We start from the raw sequence: 18,079 nt of genomic DNA, 5'->3' as shown, positions 1-18,079 counted from the left end.
CTGTTACCCGTGCAGTCTACAAGCTAGGCTACATTTTAACCTGTATTATATTGCGTTACCCAATTGACCATACAAGATTGACATCATGTGAAAATACTTTCAAACATGAATCCGGTAGAAAGGATACAAAAGCTTGCATGCTATAATCTACAAAATCCTTACTGCAATTCATTAGTTAAGTAGTAAAGATTTTGAGGTTTGAATATTGAACCACCTAAACAAGGAACTATTGCCAATGTTATGCTGACGTACCTTATTTAGCTGTATCATTTCGATAGGGATGATCAATCAGCAGAATTAGCTAGGTGATTAGTAATAAAGGACATACTACAAAATAGGCGAACATGCATGTACAGGACGCCCTGACAGCAGGATGCATGCATGACCAGGACGGTTAGAGACCTGTCATGGTCAGGTCGGCCAGGACGTGAGCAAGGCGCCTACTACACAACGGGGTCGGGTCGGAGGCAGCTAGCTGGCCGGAGAGATCAGAGCCAAGGCCGCCGTGACCGCGACACATCGCGACGTCGTCGTCGAGTGCTCAGCGGCGACGGCTGCTAGCTACGTGGTAGTTTCGTTCTTGGAGTTCAGAATGAAGGCCGTCTTCCTGCTGACATGGGCGTGGCATCAGGCTGACATGGTGCCACTCGATCGCTCCAGACACGATGCCTAGTAATTTAAGGAAGGAAATTAAAAACATATATAGCCGATCGACCAAGGGTGTCGTGTATGGACATCTTTATACAAGTCAGGTAATAAGCATCTTCAGTAGTGTAAACGTTGGCATCTTACAAACAAACAAACAAACAAGCAGCACCTGCAATGTAACCACAACTTGATGAAACTGCATGCTAAAAAAACAAACAAATTGCATAATAAAGCTATGTAATGCAGGCTGCATGCAGAAGGCAAGGGTAGGGGAGAATCCTAAACTATTTGGGACCCAGCAGTTAGCTGAGGTGCGTAGCTATAAACACAAACAAAGAACCGGTGCTGCTGGCAGCATGTTCTCAACTCCCAGCGACTTGTCGGCCTCCTAAAGTTGCAAGCGCGCAAGAGCACGGCACTGCTACTACATTACAAGGAGGAAGATATGCTGACATCATATATCAACCCCCTGGGCTCCAGGGTTAATTTCAACCAAAAAAAAAGGCATTCTTTTCCATATAAATGATGGAAGAAATGATGCCGTGCATGCCTGCGTCTGGGGACCCTGCCTTGCTTGATCCCTCATCCATCCATCGTTTCGCCCAGAACGTAGCATGTCGACAACAGCAGCGGTTGGGGCATCACGGTCACGACGATGTCAGAGAGACTGCGAGGTTTCGGTGCGTTAGCCGTTAGGAGCTGCACTGGTAGAGTGATGATAGGGTTCTGTCAAGTATACAACTAGCCATGCATCTCCACAAAAATTACACGGTTTACATGATATGTTGCTGTCAACACGTCACCAATTTTTTTCCTTTTCTTTCCTTTTTTTTTTGAGAGAGAGAGAGAGAGAGATCGCCACTTCTCAACATCACCATTGATCCCAGCCTATAGCAGAGTGACACTCACTGCTCACCACTGTCTGAATAGGGAACGGCACCAGCAGAACAGCTCATTGTAAGGTACAGTCTATATATAAGAGGAAACTCGAGGCTGACCTCCTCCAAGCGTGACCAGATTTCCAACCTATAACGGTGCTAATAAGACATCCGAATGAATGCAAGAACAATTACATCATGCTTATCACATAGTGATGCACTACTGAGAAGACGGCAAAGATCGTTCCTTTCTTCTCTATCATCGATGATATCAGTGATTTTGCGGTTATCCTGTTTTCAAGGCCGGTCAGGTAAAAATCCCTACACTGTTTGAGGCAGATTGCAGTAGCCACCAGAGGAAGAGTAGACCAAGTAAGGATGTAGCATTTGAACCTGTAAAGAAAGTATACAACAAAGTCACGTGACGCAGCATTATTCCCCCATCCATTACACATTTACACGTTAATGGATTTCTCATCCTTCTTCACTGTCTAATCCTCCATTTGTTTAGCACCACCTCGCCTATCTAATCAGCGGAACACCAGCTTAAATACTCGTCCTAATCACCTGCTCTCGCTGAGTTCAGTAGCGTGGGCTTCTCACCCAAGTGGGGGCATCAGGGTGGTGAGGATGTTCGGTGCGTTCTCTGGGCCTGGGCCTGTGTTGGTGTAACTTAGCTGGCCTGCCCATTCCATGGCCTCTCCGGGCCTAGAGTGGCAGGAACGGCGTGAGGCTGGATTCACGGAGCACGCGGCCGCGGCGGCATCCCGCCCGCCTTATATTTTGTGAATAATTTTTAGTATTTTCAATAGATTTTAGGAATATTTCTAGGGTAGTTAGATTTTGAATAGTTTTTAGTATTTGCAATAGTTTTTAGAAATATTTCTTATGGTAGTTATATTTTGAATAGATTTTAGTATTTTGAATAGTTTTTAGAACTATTTCTTAGGGTAGTTATATTTTAAATAGTTTTTAGTATTTTCAATAGTTTTAAAAATATTTTTTAGGGTAGTTATATTTTGAATAGTTTTTAGTATTTTTAATAGTTTTTAGAAATATTTCTTAGGGTAGTTATATTTTGAATAGTTTTTAGTATTTTCAATTGTTTTTAGAAATATTTCTTAGAGTAGTTATATTTTGAATAGTTTTTAGAATTTTCAATTATTTTTAGGAATATTTCTTAGGGTAGTTATATTTTGAATAGTTTTTAGTATTTTTAATAGTTTTTAGAAATATTTTTTAGGGTAGTTATATTTTTCATGCAGATACGGCACGGACACCAGAGCTCCTTGACGCGAACACCGACGAACGGCACAAGTCGTACCAGGCAGCGGTGGAGGGGCAGTAGCTTCATGAGTTGCGCTCTCGTGTATATTTTTACGGAATGAATGTATTGCTTGTACGACAATTGTAACCATAATGCAAAATATACAGGTTACGTGAGGCTGGTTTGCTGCCACTCGCACGTATGCTTCAAGCCGGCGACGGCTAAGACGGTGGCGCCAAGAAGCGGATGCAGCTGGACCACTCTCTACTTGCGGTGTTGGCGGACAGGTGGCGTCCGGAGACGCACACGTTCCACATGCCGTGTAGGGAGATGGCCCCCAAGTTGCAGGACGTGTCGTACCTGCTCAGGCTTCCCATTGCGGGTGAAGCTGTTGGCCCGGTTTCCGTGCCACCTATCTGAAGGGCGGAGCTTCAGGAGCGGTTTGCTCCAGTGAACCCGCCATATTTTTTGGACGTACCTGAAGCGCCCGGCCCCGCCAAGAGTTGGGTAATACAATATAGGGTATGTACAATTATTTTTAATTAATTTAATTGAATCATATGTGACTATCTCTAAGCATTGGACAAATATATTTCAGGCTCAGGATCTCCACCCTCTGGCTGGGCAGTACAAGGTGTCGCGCTGCCTGGAGGCATATCTGTTGTGGTTGTTCGGCTGGACTCTTTTCTACAACTCTAGCGGCAACTATGTGGACTAGGTTCTCATCCAGTACGCGCGCGCGATTGCGGATGCGGAGCCGGGCCAGGTACCTGGGTGGAGCTGAGGATCGGCAGTGCTTGCTGCCACGTACCGAGTCCTTTGCTAGGCCTGTTTCAAGACGGAGAGGACCGCCGTCATCACAGGCTGTCCACTTCTGCTACAGCTATGGTCGTACAAGCGATTTGCCATAGCACGCCCCCTAATCAGCGAGGAGCCTTATACGCCCGAGATGTATGGGCTGTGGCACGAGGATAGCCCCACGATGGGTTCGCTTTGGACCGATCGACGGGTAAGCTCTTTAATTTATTGTTGTACATTCCTGTATATGCAAAGTACCGACGCAGTTTTGTAATTTTGCAGATGAGCTGGGCACATCGGCAGGTCCGAAAAGCATACCCGCAGTTCGTGTCCGAATTTGATCGGATGCGGCCACAGGATGTCATCTGGACCCCGTACACCGCTGCGGCTGTCCAGACACGTGCGCCGCACGGGTTATCCTCCCTCTGCACGCGTGACGAGGCGTACTGGCTCACAAAGGCGAACCTAGTGTTTGATATTGTCGTGGAGCCGTACTGCGTCGAGCGAGTGATGAGGCAGTTCGGGTGACGACAGCACTTCCCTCTCCTACCCCGAGCGTTCCAGGCCGTGCCGCGCAGCGTACACGAGTAAGTTTGTGATAACTCGTTTTCTATTAATTATATAACCGTTATCATAAAATAATGTTATCTTTCAAATGTTTGCAACAGATATTCGCGCAGGGGATATCATGCCAACGAAGTCAACTGGGTTGTCAAGCTATAGGAGTACGTAGGAGGGTGGCTAGATGCACTTGACAATGTGTGGGACGAGCCGCAGCCACACAGAGGCGTCTTACGGCGCATACCTCCGCTGGTACCTCACTCGCACGCGTCTGTACGTCACTCTTTCACGTATTGATGACGTGGAGCATCAGCACCCGCCGACCATCTCGGACACGTATCCCTTGTACCGTGATCAGGTGCAGCGTGGCGCGGTACGTCTTTCGCAACTTCAATTATTAAATTTTTTTAAAAAAATATCGATAACAATATTACTCTGCTTCCTATTACTCATGCAGATCAATCTGATCAACCGCGCGGAGGTCGAAGCTGCATCTCATATCACGTTGTTTGAACGTGGAGTACGTGTACCGGACGCACAGTATAAAGAGAGCTTTCGTCGGATTCATGACAACTTGACGCGAGCGTTACGTGCACTGATGCGTTGCAGCAGAGACGACGTGGGGGCCTCCAGTTCATCTCATGCGTCTGCCCACGTATACACAGCTGGCCCGTCGACCTCTGCAGCACCGCACGCAGCGTCCAGCGGTACTGCCGCCAGTTCGAGCTGTAAGTCCTTTATAATTGCCATTTCGATCAACTTTGATTTACACGACTAATTTCATTTGTTTTCATAGTCATGCACTCGACGGCAATGGGGTCTCCTCCTGCAAGAATGGAGCCTCAGACGTTTGGCGCATATGCTCCAGGAACGTCTCTCCCGTTGGGTTCGACGCCAGCTGCTCCGTATTCTCAGGACTATACCCAGCATGCTTGGTCGATGGGAGTTTCTGCACATGGTGGTCTGTTCGGTGTGCCGGACTGAAACGGCTGGGACGGCGGCTCCGTCAGTTTGTCGGAGTTGGTGGGCGGCAGCGCCGGGCCTGACATCATTGGTCCCTCTCAGACGTATGACGCTCCAGCTCCACAGTCCCAGGATGACCCGTTCACACCGGCGCCTCCTCCACCTCGTCCTCACCGCGCTCCAGATGCACTCACGTACTCAGAGGGGCACATAAGCCGACGGCCTAGGACTAGGGGGGAGGACCAAGAGAGCGCGACAACCGGGAGAGGCGGAGTAGATACTTCTGATTCGGTGGACTCTATATATTTAAACTTTTTTGTATGATACTATTTTATTTTTAATGGGTTGATGTATCGTACTATCGTAATATTTGGATTCTACGTTGCAAAACGTTATCGTTTAACCATCTTCATACGAGTTTTAGATACAGTAATCTTCTTCGTAAAATTGAATTAAAATTTTATATGTATACAAAAGAGTATGGCGAATAAATCTTGATTTTAAAAAGTATGAATTTTAAATAGTTTGTAAAATATAAATTCGAACAAAAAGTAAGAAAGTGGGCACCTCCCGCCCGTTGGGCGGGCGGGATGTCTTAGGGGCCTCTTCGCGAATAAGAATTTCGCGAAGAGGCCCTCGGGAGGGGTCTGGGAAAAATTTTGGGACCTCCCGCCCGTTGGGTGGGCGGGAGGTCTCCGGCCCCACGCCTCCCGCCCGTTGATCGGGCGGGAGACACTCATTTTTCAAAAATTTCCAAAACGGCACCCTTTTCGAATTTAATTTTTTTTAACCTTTTTTTAAAAAAATCAGCGATCACTGCCCGCTTCCAACGGTGGGAGGATCATCACAGGCCGCTGCACCATGGGCCCGCTCCTGGCCCAGAGTTCCACTGCAACAGACCACCATCTTTTTTTCATTTTTAGATTTTTTTTTCCTTTTGCCTTGCTGTTTCTTTGTTCCTGCTGGCATGTTCCTGTCAACTGGACGGTGTGCTCGTGGCTGTGTTTGAACTTGCATAAAAGTATACAGCGCAGACCATATTGTGTACCTAGCAAAGAAAATTAACCGAGTATCACACTTTGACAGGGCGCGGACGAGCCATCGTTCGTGATTGCATTAGCTCCTCCGACACAATAAATTCATCTCACAAAATGCAACCTTCAATCATCCAGTGACCACTGATGAGACACGACAAATGGGACACTCGTCACAAAAGGGATATTGCAGACCTATATACTTTTGATCCAAGACTGGCTACGGCCTACGGCCATCCAAAATCAAGAACATGCTACATCAGTCATTGTAGATGCAGATGGATGGTCTTGCACAGAACAGCAAACAGAACGACAGTCCGCGACTTTGCATTCCAATATGATTCCATTGCATCGGTACATTTGTAACAGCTTCAATGTTCACAAGAGATGACATTCATTCATGAGGACAGACTAAACAATAGATTAATCGTAAAATACTATCACTGCTCAAAATTTCCATGCTTCTATCTGAATTCAGATGAGGTGGCGGCGTGGTATACAATATAGTTGTGATAGCCACCACAAAGGTTCTTAGCCTAACAAGATGGCACTAAACTACTTTCCACCAATCTAACAGCAAGTGGCTTCCATTTGGCTAACACAGCAACCGGGAAAGTTAAAAGCAAAATGCCCTTGATCTGCTAGTATCCAAGACAAAAATAAATAAACTTCAGCGCTCTTTACTCGGGGTTGACCTTTTGCTTATTCGAGTGCTCCTTGTTTTTCTTGGCCTCGCGGCGCTCCCTCTTCAGTCCCTTTATGTCGTTTGATAAGGTCAGCCTTCCAACCTGAATCCAGCCAAGCCATGAGTCAGGTTATCATCTAAGAAGCAATCTTGACCTTTACAATCGTAAACAAAAAGTTATATACCTGCTGATCAGGCATGTAGACCTTGCCCAGCCTGCCCTGCACTGGATCCTTGGTGACATTTTTCACCTGCAAGGAGATTAATGGTAGTTGTGAACACCATAGCGACCAAGGAAGATTTTTACGAGAACATAGGAGACAAGGGTATTAGTTGCTCAAAGCTAATGGAACCAAAGTGACAACAAGAATCTGAAGAATAAACTTTACAGACAGTTCCATTAGATTTACCTTCTTAGCATACTCAGCGGTCTTCATAGCTTCTTTCTTCAAACTTTCAACTGGAAGCCTGTGTCTCCTTACAACCAGATCCATTGAAGGCCCAACTTCTACCAGCTCCATTCTAGGAATAGGTGTGCCTGACCTTTTTAGACGGAGAGCACAGTGCATCATGTAGACAGTGGTAGGAGAGATTGCTGTGCACACATAGATCCGATCTACACCAGCAAGGTTTAGATTCTCTATAACCTGCATTCAGGAGCAACAGTTTATTACGAAGCTCAACAGATTATCTCTGTCCTGAATAGCAGCTTGTATTTATAAAAATGGCACACCTCTCCCCTGAAAAGATCAAGCAGCACTTCTTTCAAATGCTTCAGCTCTTCAACACTCTCAAAGTGTTCCCCTATGAAGGCAAAGAAAGGCTTCGATCCAAGTTTTGGTGCCAGCTTCTTATCATAAACATAAGATTCCATCGATTTGTAGTTCTCAACACCTACTTCAACAAGGTCATATATGTGGTGGTCATATGTCCTTCCCAAAATGAGATTGTTGGGCCTCTTCTTTGAATGAGAACCATACTGCAGCACAGGTAAAAAAGTACAGTTGAAAAACATGGATGGGGATAGTCATAAGACAATTCAATGAATCAACAAGTTTAAGATACGAGGACAAAGGACTTGAGTGAGCATTAAAAGTTCTGAACAGAAATAAAAAATATTTTACTCTGTTTCTGACATGTTTACCAGGATTGTCAGAAATCAAAGATACAGCTAACAGCTCAATAAAATATTCTACTTCTACTCCACACCATGAATTATTACAGTAAATATGCAAGGGAAACATATAATTCTTCACACCAAGCACCCAAAAGACAAACTATAAACCAAGTGGGATATCTCACTCACAACTATAAGGCTGCAATCTGTCTTAAGGGAGAAAAACTCCAGAGAAGATTCCCCACCACTTTCAAACGGCCGAATGTTGTCATTCTTCTTGGTGTACTTCACAGCATTATCTCGCTTTAGGTGGTAGATATCTGACAGCACTGAGTTCAACACAGCACTAGTCTTTGTACCATGGAGGATAAGCATCTTCTTGCCGGTCTCAACCTGGCAGAATCGTCAGAGCACAAGTCAGATGTGAGATTCATATTTCCATTTCTCAGATATGTTACCATCCAGGGCTCGTAGTATGAAAACCTTGTAATTGCAAACTCTGCCCAAAGCTCCAGTTTTTTGTTTCTTTTTTTACTTTTTCTACATGATTCATATTACCAGCTAGCTAGCGCCAAGAATTCTACATGATTTTCAGTTTTTCTTCACAAAGCACAGTGCAATTGCAAACTCTGCCCAAAGCTCACGTCTTTTCCAACTACTCAACCACTGCTGGAGTCGCTAAAGATTTAAGAGTATCTCCAGCAGATCACTCATCCCTCTCCCCAATACCAAAAAACTGTCCTTTTGGTATAGGAAGGCAAGACAGGAATGAACAGGAGACAAGAGTTGCTAAAGAATTATCCCAAGATTGCTTCATCGGTGCTGTTTATTCTAAGATGGTTCCTCCGCAATGACCCAGGCACCCAGCCCATAGGACAGCTGAGCAGCCACAGTGTGCCATGGCAGTGGCTGATTCAGGAATAACAATCGGTTACGACGACGTGGTACTCTATGTCCAGTAGCAACAGAGCATTTTTCGAGCCACACAGCAATCACCGATATAAGCTATGTACAAGTACAACGCTATAAATATGATGTGGAATTTCATCCTGAGTGTATATTGCCAAAACGGAACATTGAAGCGTGTCTTCAGCACGAATCCAAGACCGCGGAAGGCATGGATTGTGCTTGGCGCGCTGAGGTTTCAGGAAGATAAGGGGACCTTACGAGCTTGGGCGCGTGCTTGAGGAGCTCCCGCCTGGCGCGTCGGGTCTTGGGGACCCTGATCGCCGCAACCATCTTCTCCCTCGGCCGCGGCGGAGAAGCAGCTGAAGGGGGAGGAGGCGGCGCAGCATTCGGGTTCGGGAGGCGCCGCCCTAAAGCCTCGCCTCGGCTTTCTTCTCCACTTGTGTAATGGGCCGGTCTGGGCCTGCCTTGACAGCTAGTTTGAATGGGCTTGTCTCCACTTGTATGTAACATACAAGCTACACTTTTTTGTTTTTTTTCTGTTTTTTTAAGGAAGTGGTGATAGCAACTCTCCGATGCAAAGATAGTAGAGAATTTTTACCCACCTCCTCTTACTTTTTTTATTCATTTTCTTCTAAATTCCATAGTGATCCTTTTATTATTTCGGTATACGAAAAAAGTAGGTATCTCAACAAACACATTAAATATTATCTTACATTACATGTAGGGAAAATAAACAATGTTCCACATGCGATCAGTGGAGCAAGCAGCAAAAGGGTAGTAGCTGGAATGTAGCAGTTTTTTCGTCCCTTCTCCAATTTGTAGCGTCAGATTTTAAAAAAAACTAATGAAATCATGGTTCGAGACGCACAAAAATAATTGTGAAATGGTTAGATGAGAAGATTTCCCATACATCCACCAAAACGTTGATAATTCACAAATACCTCACTCTGGTGGTGAGAAATGGCCACCATATAAACGAGTACAAAACACAGCTCGACAAAAAAAGTAGGGGGGAACATGCAATTTGAAATGTCCATCGCTCATATCATACATTGCGCTGCCAGCTCGTCTTTTCCCTTCAGAACATGCTAATCTCATCTCATCGTTCAGAGCATGAATTATTAACAGATGGTTACAATATGTGATGGTACATGGCTGGGTTTATCCACTGGATACCCAAGAGCACCGGGAAGGAACTGTTTCTTGATATCCGTGATGGGTCGTGAGCCCCTGGTCTAGGATGCCGTGAGGATTTCGCTCTTTGAAGCAACAGAAATCTTTGGCGCTGTTGCAGCTGTTTCCTCTGGCTGTTCCTGTAAAATGGTGCGCAGGTTCTCTCCATGTGAGCTTGCTTTCAAAAATATTCTTAAACTGTGAAAACACACCAAATACAAAGTAATCGCAAGTACTGACTTGTAAAAACTTACCCTTTCTGTGGAAACGCAATATGCTTCTAGCTCTTTTTTCGCAAAGGTCGGAAGAACAAATGCTGCCCTATGCATCTGTTTAGTGACAAAATTAATCAGGGCGAATGAGTCTTAGCGGAAGTGGTCTCACATCAGGGATTCAGATGATTGCACTCAAAAGGAGTGAGCAAAAAATAGAACAGTAGGTATCCAAACATCCCCACATTATAAATAACACAGATTTCAAATTTCATCATAGCACAGAAGGGTAAATTAAAGCAGATTAGATTTCTAGATTATTATCAGCATAGTATAAGACAAAAAGGCTGGATAGGTTGAATCATATATTGGCACAGGAAATCCTATGTAACTGATAAAAGAAAACTGACCTCTGAATTATAAAATCTGATCTCCCTTCCAGCTTTTGTAGCTCCTTCCAGTTTTTCAATTGGATTTATAGGAGTTAGGAAGTTGACCGGCGGGCCTTCTTTGGCACATAGCAAAAACCCAATCACTCCACTGCAAAATTCAAGTAAATGTTCTGTAAGAAAAAAAAGTTCCAAATGGAGAAACAATTAACACTATAAAAAACTTCTTTGTCTAGAGCCGCAAAGCAAGGAATCTTGTGCATGGACAGCATATATCGCAAGATCTCCAGCATTGTCTACAGCAGTTAATTACTTCATGGTTACATACATAGTTTGGACTTCTCCTTCCAAAAACCACATATGCTGTCCTTCCGAACAAAATAGCATTTATCTCTGTTATCCCAACTTTTGCATGATACTTATCTTTCTTTTATGCACAATGTGAAGTACAGAATGAGTGTCATGTGATTATTTCCCTCTCTTGGTAAGTCTACTAAGGCCTATCCAAAATGACTGCTTCAAGAAGATAAAACTAGAAACCATTTGTAGCTTCAATAGTATGAGGGGCCAACAGAGTCTGCATTGACCAGCTTGCATGACTTGATTAGGCAAAATATATAGACAATGTCGGGAATATTTGCTCACTAATGTTTTGTCAGGCTATGACTGGTTCCTTGCATGAGTTGAGCTAAGCCCCAAATATCTTACGATTGCCAAATGAACCAGCGCTGGCACCAGTTCACTGTCAACAATAGTGACACTCATGAGGATTGCAGTACCATCTTGTTGGGACAGACGAAAAAGTAGCTGAATACAGAACTTGTTCTCATACCCAACCCAGGCCATCAAGCTCATGTCAGAAACGGATAAAACAAGAAATATTCACAGAAACCATAAGTTAAGGTCCCCCAAATATGCATCCATTCAACTCAGCAAAGCACAGAGCAGATTTTGAAGCTTGCACTGCTAGGCCCATATAATCTTCATTTTTAAAAGAAAAGGAGCAAAGAAAGACAAAAAAAATCAAACCAATAAATGCTATTTAAGTTAATGACTTTAACAATAGCCAGCCTTATCTGGTCCATGTCATTTAAGAATAAGAACTGTAAAAAAAAGGATATGGTGCTTAGTTAATGCATGTATAAAAAAAAGAATACTAATTTTTCATACGAATAATGGAGTGTTAGGTTTAAGACATGTACTGACCCTTGCAATGAAACAGAAATAGTTGATACTTATTCAAAAGGTAATGAATGATACTGAATGACTTCCGAGGGACAACTAAAAAAAACTAAAAAGTGAAACTGGAATTATATTTGAAGTATACACAATGACAACCCAAAACAATTTTTTAGGACCAATGGTAACCCAGAATAATCGCAGTTCATATACACCATGCAAATACATGGGTTGCAACAGGTCATCTTTAACTCATAATATACCAAAATCAGTATTAGATTGTGAAGTGCAACAGTAACATAAGAATGCCTAAATTAGTATTAAATACAGCTAAAATGTAAAGAAAGGTAAAGGTAAGGAGAATAGACAATAAAGAGTGTGAAGAACCTCGGGTATGTTGGGACACTAGTCCATGCATAGTGCACAGAACCCTTGAAAGTCTCATGGCAAATTGAAAGCATATCCTGAATCAGATGCGTATGCAACCACATACTCTCAGCTTGATTACAAAGAACTCCACCAGGCCTCAAGGCTCTAGCAATTGTATCAAAAAAAGGCTTCTCCACAAGTTCCTGAGCAGGCCCTGCAAATGCCAAGAGTAACATAAATAAGAACAGTAACATTTGACTGAGAATTTAATAGGGCAAAGTTCTGTTTGCAAGTTAAATCTGAACACATTAATCATCATTAATGCAGAATAGCTAGGGATGTAGTAACCTAAAAATAGAGAAGCATGGAGCTCAGGAACAATATAATAGGAAGCAATAAAACCAAAATGCACAGAACAGATATACAGCAACAAAGACAAAGTTAAGACTTTCCATGGCTCTGTGTTCAAGAAAGACAATACATAGCAGCATTAGCTCACCTATTGGGTCTGATGAATCAACAATGATAGCATCATATGTACCTTCGGGAGCATTTCTCAAGAACTCCACAGCTGAAAGTGGAAAAACGGCCATTCTGTTGTGAAATTACAAATCACAAAAATAGGGAATTTAATCACATATGAACAAGTAATTTAGTATTGACATACCATCACCAACATGAAGTTGAACACGAGGATCTTCAAATCCAACAGACAATTGTGGGAAGAAATCTTTGCAAACCTAAAAAGTTAAGATGTATATTTATATCAGCAAGGCATAGATAGTGATTACACTTCAAAGTGAATGTCAAAGAATCATAGGAGAAATTTACATCAATAACCAGCTGATCAATTTCACATATGTCAATAGACTCCACAGAACCATGTCTGGAAATCTCTCGGAGTACACCTCCATCACCACCACCAATAACTAAAACCTGCAAAGTAGTTCATAAGAGAATAAGTCACTATCATGCTACATTTTCCATTCAAGTGCAGATAAAAAATATTCCATGTGCTGGTATATAGCTGCAGAATATCTTCCTGTTCAATTTCTGTTAGTGGCAATACATCATGAGTATAATTTCACAATATTGAGGAAATCAGGGATCAGGGGATATACTTTTTTAGGGGATGGAATGGAACAAAGTGGGAGGTGAGTAATCATTTCCTGGTACGCACATTCATCCTTATCAGTCAACTGAACAATGCCATCAAGCACAAGGACTTTACCATAGGTTGACGACTGCACACAAAAATTACCAGGTTATACACAACAGAAGCCAAAGATAGTTTTTATTTCTGGTATCAACAGATGACAAGAACCTCAAAAACTAAGACTTCTTGGTACGGTGACTTCCCCTGGTACAAGATCTTCTCCACTTTCAAGGAATGGGCCTCTCCTATATACGAGAATAAAACCACAACTGATATGAGAAAGAAGTAGAATTGTTTCATTCTAGGGCAAATGAAAGAAAATACGGCAGTGAGCACAATTGGATATTCGGTTCAATGCCAAAAGAGCATATTATACAATGTCAAACGATGGTATTTGTACAAGGAAAAATCAACATACTTAAGGGCAAAGAATGCACACTGGTGAGTATAGCCAACACACTGATGATCCAAAGTTGGAAAATAAATTGAAGACATTACAGAGGTCAGGAAATGAACCCAAAAGAACATAGGCATTCTTGTGGAAATGACGAAACTATGCACACTACAACGGTCAAATAAAAAAAGCCACAGAGCATCACTAAGCTGCATATGCACTCTTATGTTATGTCTTATCAGCTTATGTAAGGTCTTTATACCATGAGGAAAATCTACGCAGACATAAGACACCACATCACTACTAGCACAGTCAACAGACTATAGAGTATCTTCGGTACAACAAAGTAAATAACAATGCAGACTGATAGCAAGCACAGTGCACAGTGCTAGGTCAAATTTCTCCAACAAATTCGTGAGAATTTTATTGTAATTGTAATAATAAAGATATCATCTTAGAAATATTCAGAACCATTATTTGAAGAAAAGCTTGGGAGGATACATGATAACTTTTATCAAATGCTAGAATTTTCTTTCAGCAAGAAAAACAAAATCTGATCCAATCATTCACTGAATAAAAAAAATCAGTAGCAGCAATTGAGCACTACAACCTTCTCTAACATAAATAAACACGGGCATGCAGTTGTCCAGCAAATACTACATATCTATCAGAATATCATTCTACAGACAAACAATTTAACTTTTGAACTTTGTACTAAAATCACTCCTGTAGACTATTGTTAGCGATATATTCATTAGGCAAACAAAAAATTGATATATTGGCAGTGGCGGGACAAGTACCTGGCCACATCGGGTTATTGTAGTACTGAACTTTGCTTGCTTTACCTGCACAATAGGGAGCAATTAGGGTCAGATAAAACAAGTGGAGATTGGAGAATGATAGTAAGTAATAGAAGCAAGATGATCGAGGATGTGAAGCGCGGCCTGGACATACCGCAGCGTGATCGTGGTTCCGTGAACCAGCCCGACACCACTGTAGCATGACACTTCGCCTCAGACTCAGGCGCCGCGGCCCTGGCCTTTACGCAGCAAGGGGGCAGCGGCTTGGCGGAGCCATCACCCCCAGTCCCCTTTGTCTGCGCCGTTCCAGTCAAACCATTTCCTGCGCCTCCACCCTCCATGGACCCTGTTCCTCTTTGGAGTTCCCAGCCTCTGGATCAATCAAGGCAACATCAGGCAGGGTACGCAGCAACCAATGGCAAACACAATATTAAGGAGCAGCTTTTCCGATGCAGCAGCGCGAGATGGTTAACAGGTGGCAGGCTATATCCACAGAAAACGTGGGCCACGAGCGTGGTGACAGATGGTTGGGGGGCAAGGGCAACAACGGCATGCTCACCCACCCACACCACCACAACCTATCGCTGGCAACAAGGACGTGACTAGAACATGGGATTAATCAACCAGTGGATAATCCTAAAGCATCCAAATTTCTGAAATTAAAATAACAGGGATTTGAAAAAAATAAGCCTTTTCCCTAATCGCCGCCGTACGTGCGCCACAAACACCACCTGCACAAATCGCAGGAACGCGCAAAACCTCAAGAACCGCCGCCGGCGGCGGCCAACCGCCCAAGCGACCCCTCCCGGCCGAAGAAAACAATACGGTCAGTACCGGCGCAAAAGGGATTGGGCGTAAGCGCGCGTACGGTGGGTGCTAGTGCTACTACTCCGGAAGCTTCTAGAGGATACAAGGTCAGTAGGGTTGCGGCGTCAAGTGGGGAAGGGGGGTCCTTACCTGGGGCGCGAATGGCGAGGCGGGGCGGGGATGGGGAGAGGGGCGGAGAGGCGGCGGCGCGTGGGGCGGAAGAAATAGAGGAAGGGGAGCAGGAGTGGCGGGCGCCGCGCCGGTGGTGGTGGGGGTGGATTCTCTGCAATCCCCCTGCCTCCCCCCTCTTTCTTCCTTTATTTCCTCCTCTTTCCTTGTGTGGTGTCTAGGAATCTTGTGCTCTGTTTCCTGCGGGAAGGAGAGGAGATGGCGAGCATCGTGTGGGTACGTGGAGGGATAGAGGCCGTCGGATGCTGGATGGGGTTACTAAGATGAAAGCTTTTTGGAAAGTTTTTTCGCCAATTTGGACGTGATTGGCAGGCTGAGCGGATGCAATGGCAGTTTGATTGGTTGCAAGCTTCTAATCGGCCAGATCACACGAGAACATAGCACATAAGATAAAATGCTAAGAGCAAATGTGGTTCCATGTTATTTTGTATAAGCATATTTCAATAGCTCTTAGTTTATCTCATTAAACCTTAATTATCCTGTAAACGCTAATATCACTTAATAATATTATTAGCATCAGTGCTAATGCGAGATGGTCCTCCACGCACATAAAGATTAAAACAATACATCGTAAGTTTTATATTAAGTATCTAAGTTAAATTCTAACTGTACCTTTGTATTTTTTTTATTATGAGATTTTAAAAATAAGGACACATTTGGCTATAATTTGAATGAAATTTTTTATAACATTTTTCCTAAAGCTAAAATAGTTTCACTGAGGCGAGCCTTTTTCTCAAGGCACATGGGATGGTCCCTCTGCGACAGTAGTGCCTCACTACTGCCTCCAACAGCGCTATGCGTAAAAACTCCAGGTTTTTGCAGGGAGAGTTATGTGAAATGACTGCAATACAAAGTTACATGAAAGCTTAGGTACTGCAAAATATTTGTCATCTGTCTCTATTAAGTTGGTGGCAAAATAAAAATTAACTTCGAAGTCAAGAGCTAAGGGGATTGGATGCATGATAAAACCGCTGTGTAGGGCTCCTCCTTTCTGAGTCGGCGAGGACTTCGTTCATACATGGATCGATCGGGCGCAACCACCTCTGCTAGCTCCTTGAGCATAGCACTGCTCGTTGCTCATCCCAAGTAGCAGCAGCGCATGGTCGCTCAGCACCGACGATGCTCAACGTGCGTTGACTTCATGTAAGACATGAGTGAGGCAGCTGTTGCCGATTTGCTCGCATGCGTGTGCACGGGAACGTACGCGCCGGAGCACACCGATCATACTGCTTACATCTTCAGAAAGCCTGTTCAGAGGTTGTACGCGTCAGCTCCTTTTTTTTCTCAGAGGTTGTTGACCTTCAGAACATAGTACGCGTCACTTCCTTTTTTTTCCTCCTAAAAAAATGCGTCTTGCTTATCAATTTTTTTGGACATGCAAATAGAACATCCAACTCAGCTTTGTGCTAAAACAACAACTGGAGCGTTGTGTGCTGTAATGCAAACCTTGGCATCCAGCTGCGGAATATCATACTTCAAGGAAACCAGTGTAAAGAAGATGCATTATTTGACAAGCAGAGAAGTGGATCATCAGCCACGACCTAATGAACAGTTGTGTGTAACCCTAGCAATAACCAGCAGCCCATGTACTCCTTAGTACGTTCAGCAAAGATTGCACTCTTCTGTAAGTTCAGCAAAGATAGCAGAAACTTTTGGTATCCTTCACATGTGCGCGCAACAGCAATCCACCAAATTGAGAAGCAGGGACTGCAAAGCTGATAGATGCTCTGCCCGCGTGATCCGCGTGCTGCAGCATTTCCTCCTCTGGCAGCATGCCAACAACCGCAACAACTTCACGGGAGGGACGACGGAAAGTCAGAAACCCAGAAGAGACTCTAGTGGTTTAGATTTTTGTCAAGTACAGTTCGCTAGCGTAATCAAATCTGACCAAGTGCCTACCTCTGACGGAAACTTCGTAATCCCAAGTGTCAAACATTCAGAAAGCGTGTTCGTTTCAGCAGGAGCTCATCCGTCGATCAACGTCACCATGCGAATAACAAATCAAGCCATCAACTCTCATGAGAATATATGCAGACAACTTTGCAAAAGTGAGCTTTATTTGCATGAGCATCTTTATTCTAGGGAATATGTACCTATCTGTCTAGATTATTTTTCTGCTTTCGTTCTGTTATCTATCCATGACGTAAGGGTTGATTCCTACTGTTATGTTTTTTATTGAAAAAAAAACATCTTTGAAAGTCCCCTTTGACAAAGAGTGGCTTCTTCAGATTTGATTGCACTTCCTCAAACCGGTTCAAGTCCTTGTTTGGATGGCGAAACAAAGGAGTATCAAAGAAGCGTTGGAAGTGTGATCAACAGGGATAGCATATCAAAAAGGAGATTATATTCGCCAAAGTGAAGCACCCTAAAAGGAGATGCTCCCATGGAGGGGGGAATTGCAGGGAAAATAGACTATCTCTCTCAAAGCTCGATGAAGGAATAAACCACAAAGTTCCAGCATCTTAGAAGAGACCACTAAGATAAGCTGAACTATTGCTACTATCTGTAGCTGTCTACCAATGGCACATGTGTGGTCTGAAGCTTGGCAGAA

The 18,079-nt window shown here is 43.6% G+C and overlaps 2 protein-coding genes across 3 annotated transcripts; both read right to left on the bottom strand.

Moving 5' to 3' along the window:
• Positions 1-6,568: 6,568 nt before the first annotated feature.
• LOC112892721 (ribosome production factor 2 homolog) lies at positions 6,569-9,294 on the bottom strand. Its single transcript, XM_025959848.1, has 6 exons — positions 9,119-9,294; positions 8,141-8,344; positions 7,568-7,813; positions 7,245-7,481; positions 7,020-7,085; positions 6,569-6,937 (listed from the first exon to the last, which is right to left on the bottom strand). Exons 1-6 carry the CDS (start codon positions 9,188-9,190, stop codon positions 6,830-6,832), a joined length of 933 nt encoding a protein of 310 aa, XP_025815633.1. The 5' UTR covers positions 9,191-9,294; the 3' UTR covers positions 6,569-6,829.
• A 493-nt stretch (positions 9,295-9,787) lies between these two features.
• LOC112892329 (spermine synthase-like) lies at positions 9,788-15,684 on the bottom strand. 2 transcript variants are annotated; one of them, XM_025959503.1, is made up of 12 exons: positions 15,490-15,684; positions 14,687-14,904; positions 14,533-14,577; positions 13,507-13,583; positions 13,304-13,426; positions 13,014-13,118; positions 12,850-12,922; positions 12,682-12,753; positions 12,201-12,396; positions 10,656-10,785; positions 10,288-10,362; positions 9,788-10,173 (listed from the first exon to the last, which is right to left on the bottom strand). In XM_025959503.1, the coding sequence occupies exons 2-12, from the start codon at positions 14,871-14,873 to the stop codon at positions 10,096-10,098; spliced, it is 1,161 nt and encodes a 386-aa protein (XP_025815288.1). In that variant the 5' UTR covers positions 14,874-14,904; positions 15,490-15,684; the 3' UTR covers positions 9,788-10,095. The 2 variants fall into 2 exon arrangements, 1 of the variants encoding a protein (XP_025815288.1); XR_003228705.1 differs by lacking the exon at positions 9,788-10,173 and adding an exon at positions 11,280-11,376 and having other exon boundaries at positions 10,328-10,362.
• Between the last annotated feature and the right edge of the window lie 2,395 nt (positions 15,685-18,079).

The sequence above is a fragment of the Panicum hallii genome, chromosome 1 (genome assembly GCF_002211085.1).
Source record: "Panicum hallii strain FIL2 chromosome 1, PHallii_v3.1, whole genome shotgun sequence".
Lineage (NCBI taxonomy): Eukaryota > Viridiplantae > Streptophyta > Magnoliopsida > Poales > Poaceae > Panicum > Panicum hallii.
Note: the sequence above shows the minus strand (reverse complement) of the source record. Positions and strands in the feature narration are given on the sequence as shown.

Bases quoted from the DNA above. Each gene is read 5' to 3' on its own strand.
- LOC112892721 (XM_025959848.1), bottom strand. From the start codon at position 9,190: ATGGTTGCGGCGATCAGGGTCCCCAAGACCCGACGCGCCAGGCGGGAG. The intron at 7,482-7,567 runs GTGTGCCATTTT...TCCTGAATGCAG, and splicing joins TTGATCTTTTCAGGGGAGAG to GTTATAGAGAATCTAAACCT. The intron at 7,086-7,244 runs GTAAATCTAATG...ATCTCCTTGCAG, and splicing joins CCGCTGAGTATGCTAAGAAG to GTGAAAAATGTCACCAAGGA.
- LOC112892329 (XM_025959503.1), bottom strand. From the start codon at position 14,873: ATGGAGGGTGGAGGCGCAGGAAATGGTTTGACTGGAACGGCGCAGACA. The intron at 13,427-13,506 runs GTTCTTGTCATC...TTTTGTGTGCAG, and splicing joins AAGAAGTCTTAGTTTTTGAG to TCGTCAACCTATGGTAAAGT. The intron at 12,397-12,681 runs GTGAGCTAATGC...TGGCATTTGCAG, and splicing joins TGATTCATCAGACCCAATAG to GGCCTGCTCAGGAACTTGTG.